The 26,479-nt window shown below is 55.5% G+C and overlaps 2 protein-coding genes across 4 annotated transcripts in view; both read right to left on the minus strand.

The window, feature by feature from the left end:
• CHLSN (cholesin) overlaps positions 1–12,400 on the minus strand; it is an 80,089-nt gene extending 67,689 nt beyond the window's left edge. Inside the window, exons 1-2 of the mRNA XM_039879261.1 lie at positions 12,201–12,400; positions 6,322–6,451 (exon numbers count right to left, since the gene is read on the minus strand). Of these exons, the coding sequence (XP_039735195.1) occupies positions 6,322–6,450 (129 nt within the window). The 5' untranslated portion in view covers position 6,451; positions 12,201–12,400. The remainder of the gene's footprint in view (positions 1–6,321; positions 6,452–12,200) is intronic.
• A 4,911-nt stretch (positions 12,401–17,311) lies between these two features.
• On the minus strand, positions 17,312–26,367 carry ZFAND2A (zinc finger AN1-type containing 2A). Of its 3 annotated transcripts, none has more exons than XM_039879268.1 (7): positions 26,134–26,367; positions 24,737–24,835; positions 24,291–24,385; positions 22,537–22,665; positions 19,856–20,007; positions 19,033–19,116; positions 17,312–18,686 (listed from the first exon to the last, which is right to left on the minus strand). In XM_039879268.1, exons 2-7 carry the CDS (start codon positions 24,789–24,791, stop codon positions 18,668–18,670), a joined length of 534 nt encoding a protein of 177 aa, XP_039735202.1. In that variant the 5' UTR covers positions 24,792–24,835; positions 26,134–26,367; the 3' UTR covers positions 17,312–18,667. The 3 variants fall into 3 exon arrangements, with proteins under 3 accessions (XP_039735202.1, XP_039735208.1, XP_039735217.1); XM_039879274.1 differs by lacking the exon at positions 26,134–26,367 and adding an exon at positions 25,969–26,071; XM_039879283.1 differs by lacking the exons at positions 17,312–18,686; positions 19,033–19,116 and adding an exon at positions 19,233–19,254.
• Positions 26,368–26,479: the final 112 nt, after the last annotated feature.

Below are 26,479 nucleotides of genomic sequence, written 5' to 3' on the forward strand. Positions count from 1 at the left end.
TTTCTGCCTGGGGCTCCACGTGAGTCAGTGCAGGTTGGGGGCTGGCACGGACACCGCTGTTGGCCTGGGGCTCCGACTCTGCGAGTGGCCCCCCCACGCACCGCAGCTTCCTGCCACGTAGGGCGGGCAGCCCTTCCTCATTCACGTCGGAAGGCCCAGTGGCTCCTGGCTGTGGGGCAGGAGCCCAGTCCCGCCGTGTGGGCGGCCGGCCTGTAGCCCGGGGGGTGGCGGAGGGGCTGTTTGTTTAGGGCAAAAGCCACAAACAAAAATAACCCGCTGGAAAAATATTTGAAACATAAAGGAAAGACAAAGAGCTCTTATATAAAGAGTCGATTTTTAAATCAATACAGAGAAGATAAACTTTGCAACAGAACTGGTAATAAACATAAAGGCGATCGCAAGACCAAAACAATGGCTGGGATCTGTGTGGCAAATGGCCGCTCACGGCGGCAAAGAAATTAACACCGCCACGACCTATCTTTTTCTCTGTCTTACTAGAAAACATGAAAAAAATCGCAGCACCCGGGGCCGATGTGGGCGCCCCACACGCGGGAGAGGGGACCGCCACTGCAAACACGGAGGGACACACGCCGAAGGGCTGGCCGCCACGCTCCCGCGGGTGGCCCAATCCTGGTTTCTGATGAGCCTCTTTCTGTGGCCTTCCCTCTCCCTCCCTCCTCTCTCCCCTCTCTCTCTAACATTGGTCATGTACGACTTGGGAAAAATAATAAACATTGCTTTTTTTAAATTACATTTTGCTGAGTTATTTTCTGCCGACCACAAGGAAGCAGAGCTCACAGACATCCCCTGGCGGACCGCGCAGCAGTAAAGCCTGGGACCGCGGTGCGCAGACAGTGGGCGGGGGGTGAGGGCTGGTCCCTTGGCCCTGGTGAGGGCTGCTGGGTCTCCACGGCAGCGGGCAACGCTGCTCAGCGTCCAGCTCCTCCACGGTTCCTCAATTTAACGAGTGAGCCGAGAAAACCCATCTTAGGGACAGGAGGCATGCATGCCCGTGGCTGGCCTACTAACAGACCATGTGCCCGTGACCCCAGCCTCCACGTCCTCCTCCGAAGGATACCTAGTGAGGCGGCTGGGACAGACACCCCCAAAAAGCTCCTGGAGAAAGACAAGGATGTCATGCACAAGCAGGGCAGACAGGGGCCACGGCAGATGTGGGCCCAGCAGGACGGCCCCGCCATGAAGCAGGAAACCCCCGGTCCCGGCCCATCCGACACCTTCTAGAGTCGACAGAGCCAGAGGCACAAATCCGTGCGCCCCGGGAGAGCAGGGCTCTGTCTGCCTCTGCTCTGGCTGTCGTCACCCAAACACGAGCAGCGGCATCAGAGGACTGAACACAAAAACCGGAAACACAGAGCGCCCCGCCCCGATGAGCAGACACAGGCCGGGCTGGCCGAGACGAAGCCCGGGGCAGCGAGCGGGGCCTGGGAGGCGCTGGGAGCCGGCTTCGCGGGGACGTGCCCGCCAGCCCGCCGCCCCTCTCCGGGCGTGCAGAGGGCACAGGCCGTGAGGACGCGCCGCCGTCGTTTCCAGGGGAGACTGCCTGGGCCGCAGGGACTCCACGGCCCGCCTCCGGCCTCACTTTCTCAGGCTCTGGATCCCGACGAGTCCCTCCGCTCACACTTATTCCAACCGCCTGGCAGCCGAGCCGGCTCGGCTGTCACAGAGCAGAAAACAAAAGCAGCGGAAGAGGAGATTCTGCCAATAAAAGCAGTCCGGGCCCCAGGGAGCCGCTTGGGAGGGTCAGCGACCCCCGCCCGCCAGCTTCAGGACGAAAGTCCCCGGCCCGACCGGGAGCATTTCTCGAGGCGCAGTGCTGCCCGCACGCGGCATTCTGCCCCGCAGGCTCTCGAGGCCCCGCGACGGGCGGTACCGCGCCGCAGGCTTCGGCCCGCGAAAGTCCTCCCGGTTCCGAGACCAGGAAGGAAGGAAGCAGAACGGCTCATGCCGCAGCTCTGCTTCTCCTCCGAATAAACAACACCCGTGACCTCCGAGGACGCCGCGGTGCCGCGCGCTGGCCTCCCTCGGCCCGCTGTCCCACGGGTCACGTTTCAGCAAAGACGCGAAAACAACCGGGGCGGCCAGACCGCGCCGGGCCCTGGGGAGCTTGGGAACCAGGCGGCCACGAAGAGCACGCTCCACTCCGGGCAAAAAGGTCACTACCCTTCTGAAAGTCACTCGTCACCGTGCACTCCAGGCCGTCATCCCTAACGCCCGGCCGTCTGAGGTCCTCCTCCACCAGCGTCACCCGCGGTCACAGTGGAGGGCAGAGGCCCCAGTGAGCCGGCGTCCCTCGCACGGTGCTTTGGATGCTGACAGCTGAGCCACCCGCCCGCCGCACTCCTCAGCCCAGTTACAAAGGGACTAGGGCGGGTGACACTCATGTCCCTTGTCCCCCCTCGTGCTCTCCGAAAGGGGATCAGAGACGGGAAACCCATGTGTGAGTCTCTTCTCCATCCCCAGCTGGCCAGGCGGGCATGCAGGTGCCTCAATCTCTCCGTGAGGTGCGAGGGCCCCCCTCGGCCCTCGGGGCTGCTGAGTCACCGCTGAGGTGCCGCTGTAAGCAGAGACCGCTCTGCGAAGGTCAGGGGCTCGCGGACAAGGCGAGGAGAAAGTGAGGGGGCAGAGCTGACGCCGAAACACCAGCCACTCCCGCCGCCCCATTCCAAGCAGAGGCGGCCAGCTCCCCAGGTGTCCCTGAAGGACACGCTCGAGTGGCTGGTGTGTCCCCTCGTGGGAACGAGACGGAAAGGCAGGGCCGTGGGGTGCCCATGCCCACCCTGGCCCCAGTGCGGTCCTCAGTACTCCCAACACGCCGTCTGGAACGGGGTCCTTGCGGCCCTCAAGCCGAAGCCAGTCCCGAAGAATGTAGGGACGGGTGGCCCGGGTCTCTGCGGCTGGAGCCCGGCTCACAGGGCACGGATTCGAGCAGTGCGTAGGCAGGCAGGGGGACCCCGAGATCCCCAGTGGAGGGCGGCAGCCTCACAAGAGGAGGGGCCCGGGTCCCCCCAGACCTCACAGACCGCTCCAGCAGGACTGCGGAAGGGGTGGTGAGGGGGCGCTCTCTGGGAAGGCCCTGTGGGCCCCTCCTGTCCCGGATGTCACACAGCACCGTCCTCCGTGAGTTCAGGTGGCAGCTCGATGGCAGGGAGCCCAGCAAACAGGAGCGAGAAGCGAGCAGGCGCCCTCAGGGCCCACGAGCGGCACAAGTGGCCGTGTCTGTGCCAGACGAAGGCACCCAGATGAGGCGCGGGGGCAGCGGGGTGTGCAGCACTCGGCCCGGCCAAGGAGCGGGGACCTAACCCTGCGGATACACTCCACCCGGGGCCATGAAGTGGCGTCACTTGGGCACACCTCGGCCATCCTGACACAGGCTCTGGGCACTTGTGCTGTGGGAAGTGACTACAAAGGGACCCACAGGCCTCCCTAGGTGGACGTTTCCAGGAGAAGAACACAGTGGCTCAAGTGGGGACAGAGGCTCCTCGGCTGCCCACTAGAGTCCAGAGCTCCCGCCAGGCCTCAGTCATGGGTGGCGCAGCGCAGTACTTTTCCACCAGCTCTGGTGACAGGACGTGCTCTCCCGCTCAGCTGGTCACCCACCCTCCTTAAACTTAGGTGCAGCGGTCAACATTCTGTTCCTCAAAAAATGCCGGACATCTCTTTTCCATAATTTCCCACGAGAACGAGAAAGCGTGAAGAAATATTTCTATTAGCAGAGATCAGGATACCCTCCAGGAAGAGCCATCGCCACCACCTAGGGAGGCGGGCCCTGCAAGATGAGACACAGTCTTCAGGACACCAGCCCCCAAGCCGGCCACCGGCCACCAGCCACCGACACTGGCAGAAAACCCTCCCTGCCCCACCTCCCACTCCCCAGCCCCTGCAGGACAAGCCGACAGCTGGTGGCTCTGGGCAGAGGGGCTGCGACCCCTGCTGGCCAGCCAGAGATTGGCGCAGCCGGGCCTCCCACAGTCACAACCCTGCAGAGGCTGCAGGTGCAGGTTAAGGCCCCGCCCACTCCTCCAGCCCTCAACACCTAGTGGCCGGGACACTAAACAAAAGTGCACTTGACTCCGCTGGGAACTCTGTTCCCTGTTATAAACCAAACACCTAGGCAGCAAAAGAGACTGGAAAGAAGCTTACCGAATGCTTGCTTCTTTTCTCTTTTGGTTTCCAAATTTCTTTTAACCCATTTCTCATTTGCCCGGAGATGACTCGCGGGCGGCACTCACAGCTGCAGCACTCACCCCAGCATAACTCACGGATTACGGTCCTAACCTCACCCTCAAAGTCTGCCACAAAATATCCTGCTTTCATTATGCTCTTCGCATTGCTCTCGTGTATCGAGCATCTCTGGAAACAAACGACTTGATTCTATCGATAGCATTCTGTTTTGTGTGGTTTACAAAGTGTAGTCATTCTCGATCGCTGAAATTGTCAAACCCTAGAAAACGTGGCATTCCTGTGCGTGATGCTAACCGGCATGCACGTCAGTAATGGGAAACGAGCCCACACTTTGCACGGAAAGAACACCACTGCTGACCCCAGGCAGATTTTAACCTGTGCCCACGCTCACCATAAACCTGTGCTGTTCTGTGGGTCCGAGCAGTGACCGACACTGGCAGGCAGCGGTCACTACGGAAGGAAAGCTGGACGTGTATGACAAAATTAAAGATCACCAAAGTAATCGTGCGGCGTTCATTTCAAAGAAATTGCAGGGACCTAGAAAGCAGGACAGTGTCAGGAGAAACGGACCATGAAAATCTGGTAACTGAGCTTCCGAGGGATTGGGGTGGGCTGGACCACCGAACGGGAGCTCGCATGGCTCTCTAAAGCCAGCGACCATCTGGGATCGGGAGACCAACAAGGACAGACCCCCTGGGCTCCGGTGGTGGGGCTGGGAGCGGCACGGGGGTGGAGGGGAGGCGCCTCTACGCTAGGGAGTCTGGGCCTGGTGGGTTCTTGGCCAAAAGCATGCAGGGCAAGGGGTGCCTGGCACGAGACGGGGTCCTGGGTGCCACCTGGCTTCCCCACGCCCCCGTGGTGGCAGCTGAGCGCTATCTCTGCACAGGCCCGCCTGCCACGCCCTGCTGCCAGCCACAGAGGGATAATGTGGCTCGCAGAGCTGCTGGCCTGGCTGGAGTCCTGGAGCGGTCTGGACCAGCAGCCATCACACCCTGGGGATGGCTCCAGGTGTCCGCGGCACGGCGGTGTCGGGGAACACGCTCCCCGGGCCCCGACGCCACGCTGCGCTGAAGCGTGTTCCGCGACAAGGCTCCAAACGGGCCACTCTCCTCTGCGGCCCTCTGCCTGACTGTGAGAAAACGGCCGCCTGTCCCCCTGGACCGGACTGCGGTGCATCGCCCGGGCGAAGCCTCGGGGGCACTGACCAGCAACAGAGCTTGACAGCCCGACATGGAGGCCGGCGACGACCTGGCCAGCCAGGCAGTTTCCACTTCTCTCCGCGGAAAGAAACTGCAGCAGCCAATCCAGCTGCTTCGCAACGGGAGAGCTTCACAAACAACGTCTGACAGCTTGTGCCCAAACCACACGACAACCTCAGAGTTCAGGAACAAGCCACACCGCAGAGCCTCTGTCCTCGTTCGCCGATTGGCGTGAGGACGGCCACTCCGCGCTTACGGTGAGAGTCGAGAAACAGCAACAAAAACGCCTGAGCCCCTGGCCCGTGGAGCCGTAACGTCCATCCGCCCGCCACAGAGTTCCGTGACGCACGCCCAAGCAAACGTCACGCTCGATAATTTGTCACGGCGGACGACCTTACGCTATTTGGATCAATGGCATGCTAGGGGTTGTAACGACAGCTCAATACAGAAGAAAGTGGTACCACTCGGAACCGCGTGATAGGAGGAAACAAATTTCAGAGCGTCCACATTTTCTGGCGGATTACGTTACGCTAGACACAGCATTTTAGATGAGAATTCTTAACTATGGCTTCCCGGCCACGCTCCACACGTGGCCGTTGTGCACGCCGCGCCCCCGCTCCTCGGAGCACGGCTCACAGGCCCTGCCCCGGCCCTCGCCATCCCGGAGCCTCCGCTGAGCCATCGAAAGCTTTAACGCGTGGTACCCAGCACAGATTCTGCAGGTTTGGTGGCCGAAGACTGTCATGGAGTCCAACCTAAAATGCACCGCAGTTCTTATTTGTCCTACGATGCTTTCAGAGGGCACAGAGCACGTCTGCGTGTCACTCGCGCCCTCGTCTGCGCCAGCCCGGCAGACACCACCTGCCTCTCCCTCCAGGCGAGGGACCGAGGTGAGGGCAGCAAGACTGCGCGTGCCTACCTGGGGCGGCGCTCCCGCGGGGGCCGGGGCGGCTTCGGGGGCCGGCTCTTTCTCGTTTGCTGGCGCCTTCTTCAACTTTTTGTTCTTTTTCTCTGTCACTTCGGTAACTTTTCTCTTCTGCTTCGCCATCCTGCGACAGAAAGTAAATCGCTAAATACACAGGAAACGCAAGGTCCAAGGCCATATGATGTTCTCGTGTTCTCTGAGTGAAATACGAAGGTATTTCAGAAAATACAGAAATTATAGAAAAGGTAAAAGAAAGGCAAATCTCCTGGCTTCGTCGCGTCCAGACGAGCAACCTGACATTCTGGCGGACTTCCTTCCTGTCCCGAGTGTTTCTGCACGTGTAGTTTGCGCTTCTAACTACATGCGGACACTGAGCTTTTTACGATGAAGAGAAATGTCATTTCTGATGACGGTATCAAAATTTCCCCAAAGTGAAAATTACGAACATTTGCCTATTCCCTAATTACTGGGTATCTTGGATTATTTTCATTTCCTGCTACTATGGACTAACTTGTACTTCCCCACCAACTAGGGAGGCTGCGAGTGACGGTCACGCACCATGTCTCTAGGGCATCGGTGGGCCACACAGGAATCTGCAGTGACCTCCTGGGTCTGTGGCTGCAGCAGGGCTGGGGCCGTGTGGAAGGGTGGACACGCGGCCCCAGACACCAGGCAGAACCGATTACAGCCACTGTCACTGGCACGGTGGTACCCAACTGCGCTTGCAAGAACGGGAAAAGCCACAACCCCAACACCTGTCTCCTTCGTGGGGCCATGTGACAGGGGGACCAGAGAAGTGGCTGCGGTGGAGAGCCCTTCCGGCTCTGAGGGGACAGCTGTGGCGAACAGCCCTGGTCTCAGGAGCGCCCCTTCTGCTGGGAAAGACACACCTGTTACTGGAGCGAATGAGTAAACACCTTACACAGAGATGAGCGATACTAAGAAAACAAAACAGAGTGAAGCGAGCAGGTGGCTGGGGAGGCAGGGACACGCGGACAGTGTCGGGGCCTCTGAGAGAGCCACGAAGGGCCGGGGTAGCGGCCACATGAAGAGCTAGGGACACACACACACACCGCGGAAGGAACGGCGGGTGCAAAGGCCCTGAGCCACAGAATGTCCTGAGGAGCGAGGGGGCAGGTGAAGGACAAAGGCCCGCCGAAGGTGTGCAAAGGCCGGGGTGTGTCCCGAACACGTCCTCTCGCTCAAGTGTCCTTCTCACCATAGACGGACTCGCCGAGACATAAACTCCCCAAAACTGTTTCCATAGGGACAGAAGGGAAAATTACACCAAGGTGTCAGCTGGTAGGATTAAGCATGCGTACACCTGTCACCCAGCAGTCCCACTCCAGATGCACTTCCATGGATATCGTCACTTGTCAGTCCCCACCTGCCGAGTGCTGACCCTGTGCCAAGAGCTGCTGGTCCAGCTCTAGGCTGGACCGGGCAGTCCAGAAACCCGCAGCTCACACTCTAACGGGGCAAACATCCTATAGCAGGAAATAACTGCTGTGCACAGAAGGAAAGGATGATGGGAACGGTGACGTGAACAAGGGCGGTCACAACGACACGGGCCCAGAAGCGCCGGCGCCGAGAGCCCACACCGGGCTCTAAATACCTCTCTCTAAAAAGGAGCCAGAGCCGCCTCGGATGCCGGGTCTGAAGCCAGGAAAGCGAGAGGCGAGCCTGGGATGAAGAGCTGCCCAAAACCAAGGAAGCCACTGCCAAGGCCGCAGAGCCAGCACGAAGCCCTCCCTCTGTCCCGCCTGGAGCTGTGACCGGCGACGGCACACTGAAGAGAATCGCTGCCGAGGACTCAGAAAATTCCAAGCTCACATCTTTTAATTAAGCCTTGTCTAAAAGAAGTGCCAAAGCCAAAGGCTACAAATTTCAACGAACAGGGTAATAAGAAATCTTCAAAGAAGGAGATGCTGTTGACACAGGGGCTTTGAAAAGACAAAGGACTCTGCCAGCAAATTACCTTGTTGGAGAAATAAGAAAAGTTTGACAAATATTTACATACCGGTTACCATAAAAGTTAAGTTAAAATCTATATTCGCTCTGCAAATTATCATGAAAAAGTTTAATCACTAGGTCTATTTGCTAAAAGGGGGTGGGGCGACTTTTCCAGATTATAAAAAGGTTTCTTTTAATAATTCCAAGAGATGGTGACTCATAACTTTGAGACAATGTTTGTATAGAGAATGACATTTCCTTAACATTTATGGTCAATTGATTATCGACAAGGGAGCCAAGACCATTCCATGGGAAAGGACAGTTTTTTCAACAAATGGTCCTAGGACAGCTGGATGTCCCCGTGCAAAAGAAGGAAGTTGGAGCCCTGCTTCATACCGCACATGAAAACTTAACTCGAAAAGGATCAAAAACCTAAACCATGAAAGTCTTAGAAGAAAGCACAGAAGTAGGTCTTCACGGCCTCGTATTAGACAACGGTTTCTTAGCTCTGACACCAAAAATGTATACAGCAAGAGAAAAAAACAGGTACATTTGACTGGTCCAAATTAAAAATGTTTGTGCTGCAAATGATGTCAGCAAGAAAGTAAAAGGACACTCTACAGAAATGGAGAAACTACCTGCAAGGCACACGTCTGACAAGACTTCTGTGCAGTTGTACGATGAACTCTTCAGCTTGACACAAGCCAAACGACCCCATTGAAGAGATCTGAATAGACATTTCTCCAAAGAAGACACACAAATGGCCAACAAGCACATGAAAAGATGCACGACATCATTCGTCACTAACGAAGTGCAAATCAAATGACAAAGCACTTCACACCCCTAGGATGGCTATCATCAAAGACACGTGATAATACTAAATATGGGCGAGGATGCGGAGAAACCGGAGCCCTCGTTCACTGCTGGTGGGATAGAAAGCGGAAAAGTCTGGCGGTTTCTCCAGGAGTTAAACTCAGTTTGTGACCCAGCAGTTCCACTACGAGATGTTTACTCAAGAAAACGAGCAACAGAGATGTTTACTCAAGAAAACGAGCAACACCTGTGCACAGAATGTTCCCAACAGCGTTGGTCACAATGTCTGAAAGGTGGCAACATAGAAACAAACTATACACCCATCGCGTGTGGCCTCTCCATGCCATGGGATGGCCTTTGGCCATATGAGTAAGTGCTCGGAACACCACAGAGAGCGAAAAGACAGAGTCTATGCCACACGACCCTCGTTCTGTAAGAAAAATTCTATACAAATGTGCACAAGGGAAAAAACTAGATTCTGGACGTACATTAAAATGTTAACATTTTAGGGGGTAGAATTATAAGAATGTTCACTTTTTCCCTTTATACTTTTCTGTAATTTCTACAAGAAAAACACTTAGTTTAAGATACCAGCTCGAAAGTGTTCAGTGAAGCAAACAAATCACTCGGTCAGCACAAAGCTGAGAAGCCCACCAGGCAGACGTGAGAAGACCGCTACCAGTCTGGGCTGGGCCCGGTTAGGACAGGCCAGCTCCACAGGCCAAGGCTGCCAGGGGTCCAAGGCTGAAAACTAACTCCACAGGATCTTAAAGAAATAAATCAGCCTATAGGAAAAAAGTAATTTTTTAAATCTGAAAACAGCACCCGTGGCCCCAGACGTCCCGTCACCCAGCGCATCTAAGTTACTTCTGATGTCCTGGCAGCTTGTAGGGAAGGGCACCACCCGACTCACTGGGCAAAGCCCCCTGGAGGAGGGTCTAGGCCCTCACAGTCCACGACTCTAGCAAATCAGTCCAAGGGTCCAGGAGTGAGTGCAGCTCCGTCCCCTCTGACCCAGGACTGTACCCCGTCCTCGCCCGTCCACTTAGAACAATGGCCTCCGGCCTCTGTTACTTGACCCTGCTCTCTTCCCGCCCGCGGCCAACTCTAAGCCCGGCCATGGCAACACCACCAAGCTCCCCGCCCAGCGAGCCCACCTCCCATCTTCCCAGCTCACGGCCTTTTGGCACCGTGGGGTCCGATCGTCCTTCACTCACCAACACCTGCGATCCGCTGACCCTACACGTTTCAACGTCCCTCATCCGTCTCGAGTTTCACTTCCACGGCTTAATGTCCACGGGCCATGGTCATAATCTCACCCTTGCACACACTCTCGGCTCCCTTCATGGCAGGCTCCTGGCAAGACCCCCACCTCTAGCACCGGCTTCTGCGGGCTGCAAACCCAGGGACCAGCCCTCGCCAGCCTCAGGGGCCCTCCGGTGCTGCCCGGTAATGCCACCACTTCCCTCAACGCCAGCCACTCGCCCAGACGACCGGTCCGGTCTCTCACCTCGCCTCATCTCTCAAGCTCCAGCGTCACCTCCCCTCTCCTTTCTCGGCAGACGAGCTTACTCCTGATCACCAAACTTCCACAGCTTCCCACACCTGCCGCCCTGCCGTCCTCCCTCCTTACACGGAAACCACACGCCTGTCAAGGCCAGTCCCGGTACGCTGGGTATCATCCCCGCCCCCACCGCCTACTCAAGGACACTGCTCTAAGCCAGCGTCCCCAAACTTTGTGGCACCGGGACCCGCGCTCCTATGAGAATCTGGTGCCTGAGGCTCTGAGGTGGAGCCGAGGCGGTGATGCTGGCGCTGGGGAGCGGCTGCAGACACAGATGACACAGGGATGACGCTTTGCTCGCAGTCTGCCTCCCCCCTCCTGCTGTGCGGCCCAGTTCCTAACAGGCCATAAACCCAAACCGGTTCTCGGCCTGGGGGTTGGGGATCCCTGCACTAAGCAATTCTCCACCCCTGCCTCATTCTTCCCTTCTACTGAATTGACCACAAGTTCCCATATCTTAAAAACTCTTTGGATTCCACAGACCCTTCACCCCGTCTCTGCCACCTGCTGCTGCAAAATGCATTCGCGCTGTCTCTAACTCCTCCCCTGCCCTCCTCCCCTGCCCTCCTCCCTGCCCCTCTCCCATCAGGCTTCCCCTCCAGCCTCTCTACCACACGTGTTCTTATCAGGTCACCAACCACAGCACAGCGTGCGCTAACAAGAAAGACCCCTCGCTGCCACTAGGCCTCAGCCTGACCTGTAAAGACTTGAACAGAACACCAACATAGTTTCTACCCGCTCGAGGCCCCATCGTTATGATGGCCTTAATCCTCCTAAAAAGGTGCCTGCCTTTGGAAACTCAGGGCAGCCAAAAGCATCCAGCCAACACCTGAAGATACGGGCCGGCATCTCTAACAGCCTCGGCCTGACCCCTGGGCCCCCGGCCCCCGGCCCGTTTACAACACGGCACCCTGCGTGGCTTTTGAAACACCTAGGTCAGATTACGGCTCACCTGCTGGAACACCTCCCAGGATTTCCCGTTTCACTGGGAGAAAGTCAGGGTCCTCGCCACAGCCCGCAGGCCCCACGTGACCGCCGCCCCGCGCCTCTCCGCGGGCTCGCTGCGCCCCAGCCGCACCGCGCTCGCGTCTGGTTCCCGCGCACCCGCGCTCCTCCACCGGCGCGCTCGGCTAGCTCCCTCCGCGGCTCGCTCTCCGCGTCGCGTTCGCCCGCCGTTTCTCCCTGGCGCTCATCGCCATCGCTTTGATTCATTCCGTCCCTCCCCTCCGAACGCGAGTTCACCAGCCCTGTCCACGGCTGGCGCCCGGGGCCTGGACCTGCGGACGTGCAGAGGACCCCACCCCCGGATGCCGTCGCGGCAAGGAGCGGTGGGGGCCACGCGAAGCGCCGTGACAGAAAGCCCGAGGCGGCCCGCGGCTCCCTCCCGGCGACCGCAGGGCCGCCCCGAGGCGAAGGACGCCGAGGCCCTCCACGTGTCCCTCCCGCCGACCTCGCACTGCCGCCCGCCCGGGGCCGCCCGCCAGGCCCGCGCCCCCACACGGGAACCAACCCGCGACACCGAGAGCCCGCCGCTCTCGCCTACCTGCGCGTGGCCGCCGACGCTGGCTTCCGGCAGGCGCGGCGCCCAGGTAATGTGATCCCGCCCCCCAGAGGCACCGCCCAGCGGCCGAGGCCCGCCTCCGGCTCCTCTCCGCCCAATGGCAAGCGGCGGCCTGGAGGGGGCGGGGCCAGACCCGGGCGCGGGCCCGTGGCGTCATCTCTGGGCGCCGCTGGTCGAGGAGAACCGCCGGTTGCCAGGTAACCCCACGCTTGTGCCATTGTCTGGGTTCTGCTCAGTACCCTGGTTTCTGGCCGGGGGGCGGCTGTTCTGGGTCTGAGTGACCCCGGGCGCGGGATCCCTTAGACTTAAACGGGTGGACGACGCCTGTCGGGATCCACGGGGATTCGTCTCAAACAGTAATTTTATACAAATTACGAGTGCTGTAAACTGTACGATGTTTAAATGTCACCAACATCACACGTGTGCGAAGTTGTCCAATGCAGAAGCCGTACCCACGAGAATGTTGCAAAGTCAGATCAGTGGCTACCTCAGGTTGGAGGTGGGCTGAGCTTAACTGCCGTATCCGAGGAAAACCGGTAAAATTTACCATCGGGTGCGGCAGGTACATGAACTATTATAGGTACCAATAAACACACACAAAAAGGGAGACTCAGAGGAGAAAGCCTTACATTTAGAGCCATTTTTCACTTAGGAGTCAGTCCATTCTGAAAGAGGCAGCTGCAAGGCTGAGAACTTGAACAGAAATTTGACAGCTTTTAGGTCCAGTAAGGCTGATTCTTGTAAATGTCCCATTCTGGGTTGAAGTCCTGCAAGGCTACACTGAGGAGCATGTCCCTTGGTTGCCACTCTGGCCTTGCTGTCCTTTATGTCATCTCATCCACTGTGCCCCTGACAGTGAGGTGTAACGCCCTAGCCTCTGCTATTCCGAAATCTAATGTCCCCACTTGACACTGGGGCGCTCAGTCCTATGTCAGTGTCTCCTGCTGCACCCTGTCTGCAGAGGACAGACACCACTGAGCTCAACAATGCTGAGGTCCCCTCAACAGCATGTCCCTTATCACTCTGGTGAAAGGGAGGTCCTTTGGGCCTTCTCAGGGAGCATAGTTAGAGATGGGTCCTCTGGTCTCTTGCAGTAAATGCGTTCTAACTTGCCCATGTCCCCATGCACCCAGGCACCTTCCCATGTGCTCTAGCAAGGGGATTCGGATATCTCCGTTTACTTTCTGAAGGTCACTACCATGTCTAAGCCCCCCACAGTCACCTCAAGTCATAGGGAGAGGATACAGAAAACTAAAAATAGCTCTGAATGCTGAAAGGGCCTAGAAGCAACGACCTTCGGTAGCACTGAGCACTCCTCGCTCCCAAAGAGACCTTGGTTTCTAAACAGCACCCCCAGGAAAGTAAACCAGGGTTCCTGGGACAGACGGCCGACTGCAGGGCTGGGGCCAGGAAAGTACAGGATGAACCTGGAGCGTCTCCTTAGGCCAGTCAGGAAGGGCTAACGAGAGAAAAGATAGTGACGCAGAGATGATGCTGGGTCTTCGGCTTGCAAAAGAATAAAGTCGGGCCGCCCGCCTCACAGCTTTGCCAGCGTCGCATGCTGTCCACGTCTGGGTTTTTGCTGGTCTAACCGGAGAAACAGAAACTCCGTGTGGTTTTAATTTGCATCTCTCCTGACACGCGTGAGGTTGGACATCACTTTGTATCAGAGGGTCACTCTCGGATACGCTTACGTCTCAGTTCACGTCCTTCACCCACCTCTCCATCCGGTTTCTGATCTTTCCCCGCCAATGTTTCAATTCCTTACGTGTTAGAGACATCAACCTGTATCTGTGACAAATACTTCCTCCCGGTTTGTCCTGCCCTTTGACCCTGCGTCCGGGCTCCCTGCCATGCCAGCGCTCCCCAGGGCACTGCGAGCCCTTTGCTTCTTTGCGCCGCCTGGTGACTCACAGTGAGACAGCCTCTCCCAGGCCCCGTTATACAGACTCACCCACACTTCCTTCTAGTACTTATTTGGTTTTATTTTTCACATTCAGATTTCTGGTGTGAGTCCTTTTTCGTGTGGGACATAAGGTACACATCAAATTTTATCTTTTTCTAAGTGGCTATCCAGTTGAACCCACACCAGTTCTTGGCCCCAGTGATTTGAGATGTGTCTTTCATCACGTACTAAGTGTCCACAGCGCTCGGGTCTACTTCTGAACTTCGGGTCTGTTCTCCCAGTCCGCCTATCCGCATGCAGCACGCCAGCCTCTGACACGGTTCTCATGCGCCTCCCAGCGCTTTCTTCAGCGTTTCCTTTGCTGTTCTTTCATGGTCACTGTTCCATATGAACTTGAGCATCGACTTGTCTAGTTCCAGAAAAGAGCTGTCTTTTTTAGAATTCAATTGCTACGGTGACCTTTCGAATTTTTGTTTCTCCAGGGGACATTTATGTAGAACCAGAAAAGAGAAGCATTGGTACATTGATACTTTTTAACTGTGCCTTCTTCTCCTCTAAGATTGAGCCAAAGCAAAACTATCTACAAACGTAGCTTTAGTTTAATGCAGAATAAAAAAGAAGTCTCTGGAACATAAAACTATGCAGCTTCTCTGGCTGTTGGCATGGTTTTATTTTAAGACCATTTTAAAGGTCATTTTTGTCATATTTATTGCAAGAAAATCTTAGCTCTCAATGCAGTCTAAGGAGAACATCTCGTCACGTAGATCAGGAGTGTGTAAATTCTACAAAAGTGGATTTTAGCAGAGCTCTCCCAAGCGTCCTAATGAAGGGAGAAACCGAAGGATGATCTACCCAAACAAAAGAAATTAAAAACAAACGGCAAACAAGTCCTTACAGACACTTAACTAAATCGCAGCCTAAACCTCCCCTCTTTGCTCTCTCTGCGAGATCTTGTCCAGCAAACCGTGATCGTACGTGTTTATTCTTTCGGCAAAATAAAGCAGAGCAAATCAACATTGACCAGGGAAAGCGCGAACTGACCAAAGAGACGGCCAGACCGATTTCTCTCCCACTACATCCTCGAATGTGCCACCCTTCACATACATGACATTAGTTCAGGTGTTGATAATCCTGATTCTCAGGCTTAAAACTTGGGAAAATGAGGCCTCCGCTGCTGACCTATTTCAGGGGCTCATTTCAGAGCCTGTCTTTCAAGTTTGGTCTTCGGCTTATTGTGAAGAATGAATTTGGAAGGTTAACTAAAATATATTTTTAAAAACCCCATCCCTCTTAACATGAATGATCTGGCGCCCCAACTCAGGGCTGATGGGCGGCTGTACCTGTTCTTCCTGCGACCCGGTATCAGGTTCTCCCCAGGAACTGACACTTGGGTCACCCTTCCCGACTCACAGGAAGGCCTTTGGGTGACATCTTGTGAGCACGTGTGATCCTGCAGCCGCACACCAGCACAGCAGCAGTGAGCAGTGTTTCCGGGCTGTAGACTAGACACAGGACACAGAGAATGACAGTCTGGCCGATGCCACCCAAGCCCAGGGTAGGAGAAGCAGACGAGCAGCCTCAGGAGCGAGAGGCGCCGCTTCACGTGGTGTCCGTCCCTTGCTCGCTGTGGGTGGCTGGGGGGTTAAAATTGAAGCCTTGAGGCACCTGAGGACAAGTCTGACGCAGCCTGCAAGAGTAAACGGGCAGCTTGTGCACGGGCTCTCACTCCCCATCCCCACGTCGGCCACAGGGCCAAAAGCCCCTCAAAAGATACGCTGACACCTGCAGAGGTGACTTTGCACTCGCTCATCCTGCGGGGACTGGTGCTTCACACGCCGGGCAGCGACGCCCTGGGACAGAGTGGGCACACCGGGGTGCCGTGCCCGAGGGAGGCTTCAGGGGCTCAGTCTGAGAGTCCAATGCTTGCAGGCTTCTCCCCCGGAGGAGATGCTCGATAGCCGGGGACATAGTAAACAAGACACAGGGCTTCCTACGGCATCTGCGGGCAGAGCAGCCCGTGTGGCTGGTCGTACCTGTGGCGGCCACTTGTACTCAAATGAACTATGACCAACGGGCAGCTCCACCTGCCCACGTTCACTCAACAAATGGCCAAGACATGCCTTAATCCCATATTTTGCAACTCCAAAGCTCCCTGCACCACTTAGTGCTTCTTGAACATTCCACCGAAGCACCCCGGCAGCGAAGCAGAGCGAACCCCTTCCTACCCTGGACAGACGAAGACCCACGAGACGTAGTCTTTTCTTAAAAATGAATGCCGACTTTTGACACTAAGAATTCTCCCAACTTTCTGCTAATATGAATATTTTGTGAAAATTGACATAATCCATGAAAATTTGCAATGTGCCGTGGCTTCCCCGTCCCTTGGCACTCTGCCACACACGAACTCCCGCCCCCGGCGAGCTGCTCGGTGGCACCCGTGCCAGCTGGCTCCCTCGGCTGGAATTCTTCAGATGAGCCCTTCTCAGGAAGATGCTCTGTTCAAAGCAAGGTGACACCATGTTTTCACCAGATTAGGAAAAAATTTAACCAAGAGAACACAGTGGAAGGAATGGGGGAACCGATGGTGAGGTCGGTGTGACTCTGGACGGCACTCAGCACCTTCTATCCGACTCACAATACACGTCCCCTGGGGGGCCAGCAATACAAACACTGGGAACCAGGGCCTAAGGACACCCCGGCAGCTGGCAGGACCACCACCCAGCGCCCTGGAAGGCTGGCAAGCTCATGCTGGGTGCAGGGTGCTCACGGGGAGGCCAGAAGGCAGGTTCTAAGGCAGGTGGACCTGGACCTTGATGTCTGTAATCGACAGAAGCTTCTAGATGCAAACGACACTGTGTGGTGACTTAGCTCTGCACAGAGCGACGGGGGCAAGAGGGCTGCTCTTTCCTAACCTTTCACACCCTTTCGAGCTACGTGGCGCCACTCACACGGCACACAGAGGAGCCTGCGTGCGCGGAGCCAGGGGAAGGCCCTCAGCGCGACATGCACATCCCGCCCGACCCCCGCCCAGCCCGGGGACTGAAGCGGGAGCAGGCTCTGGGGCGGCAGTTCTTCCTGGAAAATGCGGGGCTCTGACGGCCGGGGACACTGCCATCTGATGGACACAGTACAGTCTCCTATCTATTTCTAAAACTCCTAGTAGCCAGTTAAAAAGAAAATAAACAGGTAAAATTAACTTTAATGTTTTATTTAATCAATCCTATACAAAATATCGATTTCAACATATAACATTTTTAACGAGATAGTTTTCTTTTTAAATTATTGGCATCATCTTCGAAGCCGAGTGTTTTAGATTCTCAACTTAAGATACATCTCAATTTGGACATTAATTTTCTTGAGAAAGGCCTGATCTGTATTTAGCTTTCGAAAAATTTACAGTTCAAAAAATAGACCCACGTACCCGAGTTCCTAACGTACCTAAAAGTTTTCTAATAACAGAATCAAGTGAATAGTTTTCAAACTTAAATAAATACAACTACAAGGCCAGTCTCGCAGGTGGCTGGCTACAGTTCTGTGACATACACGGCTAGTGACCGCCACAGCGGCTCGCACGGATACACAAAAGCGGTCTGCCCAGGTGTGGTCCCCTGACCAGCAGCATCGGCATCTCCTGGGAACCCACTGGACATGCAGATTCTCAGGGTCTTCCCCAGACCCGCAGAATCAGAGACTCTGGGGTGGGCCCCGCGCTGTGCCGCATGCGGAAGCTCAAAGCCCCTGGCCCAGACCAGCCCCACGGACAGCGGCGCCGGAGCTTCGACCACCCGTGGGCAGAGTGGAAACTGAACGCGGCCCCTCTACGCACCACATTTCACGGCTGACAGCAGGAGAGTCATCGCCCGGCTTTCTGTTCATCCAGGTCCGCCGGGACGTCTGGAATGTGTGGCGGGACGACTGGGGGTTAAGGCCGTGCCCCAGCTCAGATGGCCTTTTGTCCCCCCCGTTTCCTGACACCCAGGGCCCAAGAAGCAAGAGCTCTCTCAACACGTGCCGAGGCCGCCAGTTTCAGTCTAGTGCTCGGAGTGAGTCGGTCGCAGAACTGCCCTCAGGGGATGGGGAAGGCGGGCGGGGGCCGCTTCTGGACAAGGACCCTTAACAAGGTGGGCCTAAGTCCTGAGCTCAAGTGGCCACATCGCTACCGGAGCCACAGGATGAGGACAGAGTGCCATCAGCTGTCGGCTATTTAAGTGATGAAGCTTCTGGAAAACTGGGTCCTTGGCCGACTGAGCCCAGGGCAGAGCCGTCCCCCGATCTGGCACACTCAGATCCCCTGCTCTTTAACCCACTTTATTTGGGGTGTGGAGGGTGCATGGGGAGAATGTTAGAGTAGCTTAACCCACCTCGGAGTATTAATACCCTTCTGACTGTTTATTTCGCCAAAAGGATTTGCGCATTTCATTGGCAGGGTTGGAAAGCGTTTCAGGCCTTCGCCATGAGGAGTATGAAAGCACCAGAGCACAAGCTGCCCGAGGAGCTAACACGCAAGCACACGCCAACGCGCCGGCCTCAGCGGACAGCCACGTCATCTCTTTATTTTGGACCTGAAAGAGAACAAAAGGATATCTCGTGTTTTAGGGTCGTCATGACTAACCAGAAGTGCTTGGTCACATAAAAGATCCAAGCCAAACACAGCCCTTCAGCCAGAAAGTGTTACTGCTGGGTTATGCCTGGGCGGGAAGGAACCATGTTTGGAATCTGGGGTTCGGGAAAGCTGAAGTTCAAGTCCTGTACGTCCTCAGGACTAAGCTGTTCGTGTAAGTTCACGGAGCATTTAAGTTCTACGGTCAGCTGTTAACTGCACGACAGTGGCTTTTCGACATTCACCGCTAGGACACGTAACTGCCACATCCGATACAAAAACGACGGCCACACGTGCCATTCTAATACCTGAATCGCTGGGCCAGCCAGCTGGAAGAAAGAGTGGTCGGGGCGCTGGATGGCTTGGCTTCAGAGGCTCTCGCAGCTGAACACCTGCACAGAAAGGTGAGATCTCTTCAGCCGGCTCCTTCACAGCTCACAGGGAACGAACGGCAGGGGAGCAATCAAATGTAACTGAAAAGCCGCTTCCTGTTTTATTCAACAGCCACTTTAGGCAGATGTCTCTAAGGACTTGAGGAAGGTGCTTCTGGTTAATAACACTAATGAACGGGTTAAACTGTGTGACCCCCATGCCTGAGGACATGGCCCTGTTCGAAGTAGGGTCCCTGCAGATGTGATTGGTTAAGACGAGCTCATGGTGGAGTGGGGCGGTCCCCAACTCAATATAACTCACGTCCTTAAAATAAAGGACGGTCATGGACTGCCACGTGACGAAGGCAGAGGTGGGGTGATGCGTCCACCAGTCCAGGAACGCCCAGGACTGCCAGCGCCACAGCAGCGAGGGACAGGCCTGGGCCAGCCTCGCCCCGAGCCCCCAGGAGGAGCAGCCCTGCGACGCTGTGACGCTGTGACCTCGGATGTCAGCCTCCGACCCGGAGACGATGGGTTCCCACTGTCCCAGCCACCCAGTGGGCAGTACTTTGTTTTGGCGCCAGGAACCAACACGACTAGAATCCGACTTTAATTTAGAATCCGACTTTAATTTAGAGTGTATCCCTCCAAACTCCCACAGCAAACGTCGAGGTCACAGAGAACAGGGCCCGGCGCTGCTCCGGCCCCGCCGTGGGGACTGTGCGTCAGGTCAGCACGCGGCGGCGCAGCCTGTTCTCACCCGGCTGTGCTGACGGCCCGGCTCCCGCGCTTGCAGCCGTGGTCCAGGGGGTGTCTGTGCTGAATACAGAAACTGCCGTGACACTGGTCACAAGCCACCTGCAGCATCTCTTTCTTCTTACATCCCGCTTTTGAGCACCGGTATGTAAAAATCTGAGAAGGCAAAACTTACTTCAGTATCTCAATGGCTTCAACGAGCCCCCGCTTACGACGTCCCCAGCAAGACCACTAACGCCCAAACCCGAAACAGTGCTCAGCCATGCGGGACGAAGAGGTCAAGGTCTCGCTCAGAGTCCTACCATCAGCTAAGGCGACGGATGCGAATTAAGGCTCAGGAAGGTCTGACGAGGGTAAATGCACAGGCAGCACAGCACATGAAGCTGGGGTTTTCTCAGCGGGAAAAAACCCCAGGGGAGTGGGCACTGGAGACAAGCACGCGGCATCACACGCAGTCCCAGAGGGCGGCGGGCCCTGGGGACGGCGGAGCTGGTCCCCCACCAGGGGCAAGGGGCGGAACTGCTCCCTGTGGCCCATGAGTTAGGGGCCTCTGGGATATAAACTCCCGGGCCCTTCAGAGTCTGCAGGTGGGAAGGTCAGTGGAGAGGGAGGCTGTCCCGCAGCCGGGGACAGCCCTCGGGCAAGGCCAGGCGGGTGTGGCTGCCCGAGTGACCCGAGACTGTGCGACAGCACCGGGATGCGGGTGCCGGCAGAACACGGTGTCTGCTGCAGGGAGCAGCGAAGCCCTCCGCAAGGACAGAGGAGGACACCGGGCGAGGGGCTGGGCTGGGGGGAAGGACTTGGGTGGCTGAGAAGACCAAGGAGGACCGCGTCCTTCTGGGAGGCGGGCAGGGAGGTCCGGAGAGAGCATCCGGACAGCCCGGGCGCCAGAAGACAGGGCAGGAGGGGCTGCGGGAGCGGCCCGCACAGGGCTGGCGCGGTGGCTAAGGCCTGCGGACCGCGCTGTCTCCACGGAGGCTGGAAGCGGAGCCGAGCTAACGGCCTCGCCTGTGTGCTCCCTAGTTGTGCTGCATTTAACGTGACATGTGAAGACGGCTGACAACTACCGCGCAAAGGTTCGTGATGAGAACTGAGAACTGAGGCTGAAGCCGGACGAGAGCTGCCCCGCCCCCACCCCCGCCGAGGACCAGCTCTGCTACTCTGGAGCGTGGCAGAGAGGACAGTGGGGACGGGCGTCTCAAGCAGCAGCCGGCTGACGAAAACAACCCGAGTCAACCAGCGGGCCCCGGGGGAGGCGTGAGGCTGGAAACTGCCGCCCCGGGGGAGAGGACAGTTCAGCCCAGGCTCCGGAGGCCTCTGCTTAAGGGTGGAGACCTGACCCAGGTACTGGCTCTGACTTCTCCTGAAACCATGAAAATGACAGAAGAGGTTTCCTGAAAAGAGATAAACCCCTGAGGGCAAAGAGTAAAATGACAACCACCACGTGTTTTAGATTTTAGGGAAAAAAGCACACGAACCGGCAGCAAGGCATTCGGCGGATATGAGGAAGCCAGGTACGAGCTGGCAGGGGAGCTCAAGAGAAGACCTTACTTATGAAACGAAGCCCCCCAAAATCAGAAAATGGCAGAGCCGGAAGCTCAGGTGATGCGGGACCACGACAGGAGAAATGGCTGTGACCCGCACGCCCTGCCCAAGGCCGGCAGCAGACTTGTGCTCTGCAGAGGCCCAGAGAGGCTGCCGGCCTAGGGGAGTGTGGCAGCGGCCGGGAGCCGGGGCCGAGGTGGGAGGGGGCCTGCGAGGACGCGAGGCGTTCGCCCCAGTGGAGACCTGACTGCAGACACCGGCGCGAAGCCCTGAGAGAAAGGACGCTCCTGCAGGCAGCCCAGCAAGCACAAGCAGAGAATCGATGTATCTGCCATTCTCCCTCCAGGAACAAAGCGGATGGTACGCCCCGCCCCCCCAAAAAAAACAAAGGAATAAACAAAGAAAACACAGGACACAGGAAACCAGGGGCCCAACGCAAGGGAGGTGCAGGGAACTGGGACCACCCACCCAAAAGCACACTCCACATCTGCTGGGAGCGTGGAGGATGGGAAGCGGATGTGTAAGTGTCGGGACGGAGGCAGTAGCTCAATGCTCAGCTCATTCTGTGGTAAACAGGAAATGCCCAGAACGAAAGCGTGGACAAGACAAACTCATGACCATCGTGCACTTGGAGAAAAAGGAGACACCCCAAATGAACCCAACTGGCTGAGAGTCGAAAGCAGCTGCTGTGGGGAGCAGGGGCCTGCTGTCTTCCTAATATGCTGTACCCCAAATGCACAGACCTCCGATACAAATACCAGCACTAGCTACCAAGAACACCGCCTGTTTGCGTTCCATGTTTTTACATTTCCCTAGGAGGTGCTCAGGAGAAAAGCGCATACTAGCAGAATGCTTCCCGAAAACCACAATTAACTCTCCATCTTGGGAGAAGAAGTGTCAAATTCCCATAAAGAAAGCAAATCCTAACGTAGACCCAAATACTTAGAGACTTTGATTACATAACTGTAAAAACCCGTGCCATCCACAACACGGAAGACGCTAAGATATCATTAGAGCTTTTTGTTTTGCACAGAAACTATTAGGACCAATCTTCCGTTAGATAAGCCCCTCCCCCCCACACCCCTTTTCCCCTGACAGAAACCCACCAGACCCCAGAGCTGACAATGAACTTGCCCTTACCTTCTCTCTCTTCCCAGGACGGTATTTACAGTCTCTATCGATGTGCTCACCAACCACTGCATCTGGTATCTCTCCCTTCCTTATTGGAATTGGGTTGTTACAAAGTGGGCACACTGGGACCTGAACATCCTAAAAACAATGGATGTAAGATGATATTCCAGATCCAGACAATCAACAGTCACAAAAGAAAAAGGTACGACGGTACAGTGCACTTCACAGCAGACACTGATCTCTGGCCACTCCGAGAAGGTACTGCTCGTTTCATGGATTAACAGTAAGGCACTCAGAACCTGAGGATCGGGTTGCCTCATGTGGACTCTAATGGGACTTAAACATAACGAACTGTTAACCACCTGCAGAAATGACCCTCAGCCAGGAAAAGGCAGCCAGGAAGGAAGCTGGTGAAACCCATCCGACGGTGTCCGGAGAGGGCCGTCTGTCCAGCACCATCAGGTGAGCGGCGGACCTGCCCAAACACCTGCAGAGTGGAGATGACCGAAGAAAGCGCTACCCATAATCCTCCAGCTCCCTTCGACTGCCAAGAGCCTTTCTGACCCTTCTGCGGCTTCCGCCCACAGGGAGGCTCACTCGTCAGCTGACAAGGGCACACAGCCAAGCTGAGCTCTCAGGGACATTGAGATCGTCCAAGCCCAAGCCCCAAGGGCTTTGGAGGGGACAACGGAGTGCCCCAGCAGCTGAATGCCCAGCACGGTTAAGACAGCCTCCGAGCCAGGCAGGAGCTGAAGACACGTCAGAACACTGATATGACAACTATATCCGGACAGGTGACAGGTAATCGCAGAATCATGAGGGCCTGGTATCTGGGGGCTGAACTGGAAAGTCACCCCAGAGTGCTCCTTCAGTTGGTTAAGTCTGCCAAAAAGCATCGTTAAATGACCTCTAGAGAGACTCTCCCTGTCAAGGGACGTGGGGAGGTCACGTCAACAAATAAACCGGACAAGTTGGCCTAGTCATCAGTGCCTGGCAATTATGAGTAACGTGTGTGAGTCATCCTTTCCTGCCCCCGTGATGACCTAGAAAACACTGGAGGGCAGACCCTAGGCAAACACTGGTCAAAGCACTTAACGCTAAGCCATTCACACTTCCCACTGCCGTGACTGAAGCAGCAGAGTGCTGACACGGAGCTCACTAGAATAATCTCCGAGCCCCCTTGAAGCATAGGCTGGGAGCCGCCTGCAAAGTCCGTAACAGTCTTACACCTCTGGGCTGTGCGAGTCAGTTTTCTGAAAGTCATCTTCCAGCTTCCATCCTGCACTGTTTGAACCACTTAAATATGACATTTAGGCTACAAAGTTACCCAGATAAGTAGCCATTTTAATAGTTTCCCAATTACATTGCACAACAAGTATTAAACCCTTTCTTGTACGCCAAGCAGACACAGGCATGTATTTCCTTGAATAAAAGGAACTATTTTAATATGTAAAGTAAGCTGTGAAGGTTTAAACACAGCAATCATTTGACTCCCTGAGTCCCTAAAAATAAAATCTGTTTATTTATTAAGAGCTGTGCTGTCCAGAACCTCCTGCGATGGTGGATATGCCCCGTATCCACCCTGTCTGATACGGCACTGACCATCACATGTGATTACGAGCACTTGTAATGTGACCGGGTGGCTGAGAAACTGAGTAAGTTTACTCAGTTTTAATTGTTATTAGCTACATGCAGCTAGTATTCTGGAAAACACAGCTTTAGAGTGAAAATCAGAGTTTTTTGAGTAAAGTATGATTCATTACCTTCTTGAATGCAAAGGGACATTTATGGGCAGCACAGGTAAAATGATCTTTACAGAAAGCTTGTTCACAGACATCACATTTAAATGGAAGAAAATCTAAAACAAAAACAAAAAAGTAAAGTTTTTTTTTAAAAACTAAAAACAAGAAAATTCTAGACCATGTCCAACAGGTATTTACCCACACGAAGTTCTTTATGCCCATCAAACACATCTTTGAGGTATCACGTATGAGAAAAAAAATTGTAGGTCATGAATCTCACAAGGCCAGCAACAGTGAAGAATCCACAAAGCTATCTCTTCAAAGGTGATTCCATCTCATGTGGTGTCACAAGTTATTTAAGTAGCACACTTTTATCACTTGGCCCTATCAACTAATCTAATAGCCCCCCGCCCCAAAGAGCCAACAAAATCCCCATTTTCTCTTCAGATTCTCTTGAGAGTACTTACCTAGCTGCTTGCAAGTTTGTTCTGAACAATGCTTCCCCAAATCAGGGAACTCCATTTTGAGACAGTGTCCAAAACGCAGATGGCAGAGTGCGATATCACCTACAAGAATTGGACTAGTTAGGAGGAAAGCATTGACAGCCCTAATTTCAGTCACCGAGATTCAGAACTTACAGCTAAAGAAAGTAAACAAACATGTTCTGTAAAGAGCATTAAATGTCCAACTTATCCTGGGCCCCTGCGGGGGACTAAAGCGTCACAAATTCTTATCTTTCAGCAAAGAGAAAATGGGAGTCAGCACAAGTGCCGGCTCATTTGGAATCAACCCCATTGAGATGGACTGTTTTTCAATCCTTTTAATTCCTAATTTATGAAGTTCTCCCTGAATCCCGATTTTCATTAAACCAAATTTTGACTCATGTTGACCATTTACACAGCTGCCCGTGAAAGCTGCAGCCTCGGTGAAGTTTAAGTCACAATTTCATCTACTCGATATACTTGTTGACACAAACAAAACTGTTACCAGGTGCTAAATCGCATTAGTTGGCTACACTATCCCTAAGAGATTCAACTCACTGCACTCTTTAACTCCCTTATGCATTGAGTTTTGCTGGGAACTTATTCCTTAATGACAATCAACCTGGAGTTGATCAGGGAGAAGGCAAGCTGTTAACTCACCGTGGAAAACAGGCAGACGACTGGCGGCGCTACTGCACTTGAGAGAAAACTAAGGTCCACAGCACGCCACACAAGGTCCCTCCTCATGACCTGGCATCCACCAAACCTCTCGAAATTTTGTACCTCCCATAATTTAATAATTCTCGAGGGCCTTTTAAGCCCTTCCCATCAGCCCTCTCCAGTCCAGGGAGGGTCTCCATTGCTGTCCCCTAAGCGTGGAAAACTCTGGCCTCAGCTAACACGTACTCATCCCCTCGCCCTGCTTTGGTGTCGCTTCCTCAAAAGGGCCTTTGCTACCACCCCCACCGCGCCCCGCCTAGGCCACAGAGCCTCTACTCTTAAAGGAGTCGGTAATTCCTTTCCCTGCCCCCGCTCAGTCGATTTCCAACTGCACATCCATCCTTTACGATCAGCTCCGCGGAGTGCAGGGGCCACGTCAGGTTTGCCCACCGCTATATCACACGCGCGTGACACCGAGGTGTTCCGAAATCTCTCCTTGGAGGGACTGACGAGAACCCGACCTCAGTCCTTGACACCACAGCAGCGGCGCTCCTAACCTTGGGTGGGTCTTTCTGCAAGGGCAGTAACGCGCTATCCGCTCACACAAGCCGGGGCTCGTGTGGCTGGCGGGGTTTACGACCGCGTCTGACCCCGGCCCCGGCGCGCCCGCCAGCTCCGACCCTGGCCCCGGGGCAGGCTGCCGGCCCGGCCCCACCTCGCACCTGGCTCTCGTCGGAGGCCCGGGCAGCCGCGGAGGCGAGCGGAAGATGGCGGTGACGGGAAGCTGGTTCTCCCTTCCGTGGTCAGCGCGGCGGACAAGGCCGAAAGGACGAGGAAAACTGGACCCGAGCGGCGGCCGAGACCCGTCCGAGCCCACAGGCGAGCAGAGCATCGCGCCGCTCCGACTTCCCTGCCATTTATTCGCAGCCAACCGGTGTCAAAGGGCCACCGCTGCCGGGGCGTTCCCGGCGCGCCTCGATGACGTCACCGCCCGACAGGCCAATCCCATCCCGCTGCGGCCCGGCGTGCCTGGCGCGCCCTAAAACGTCATCGGCAGGCCGGCCAATC

Source organism: Pteropus medius, unplaced genomic scaffold, assembly GCF_902729225.1.
Source record: "Pteropus medius unplaced genomic scaffold, Ma_sr-lr_union100, whole genome shotgun sequence".
NCBI lineage: Eukaryota > Metazoa > Chordata > Mammalia > Chiroptera > Pteropodidae > Pteropus > Pteropus medius.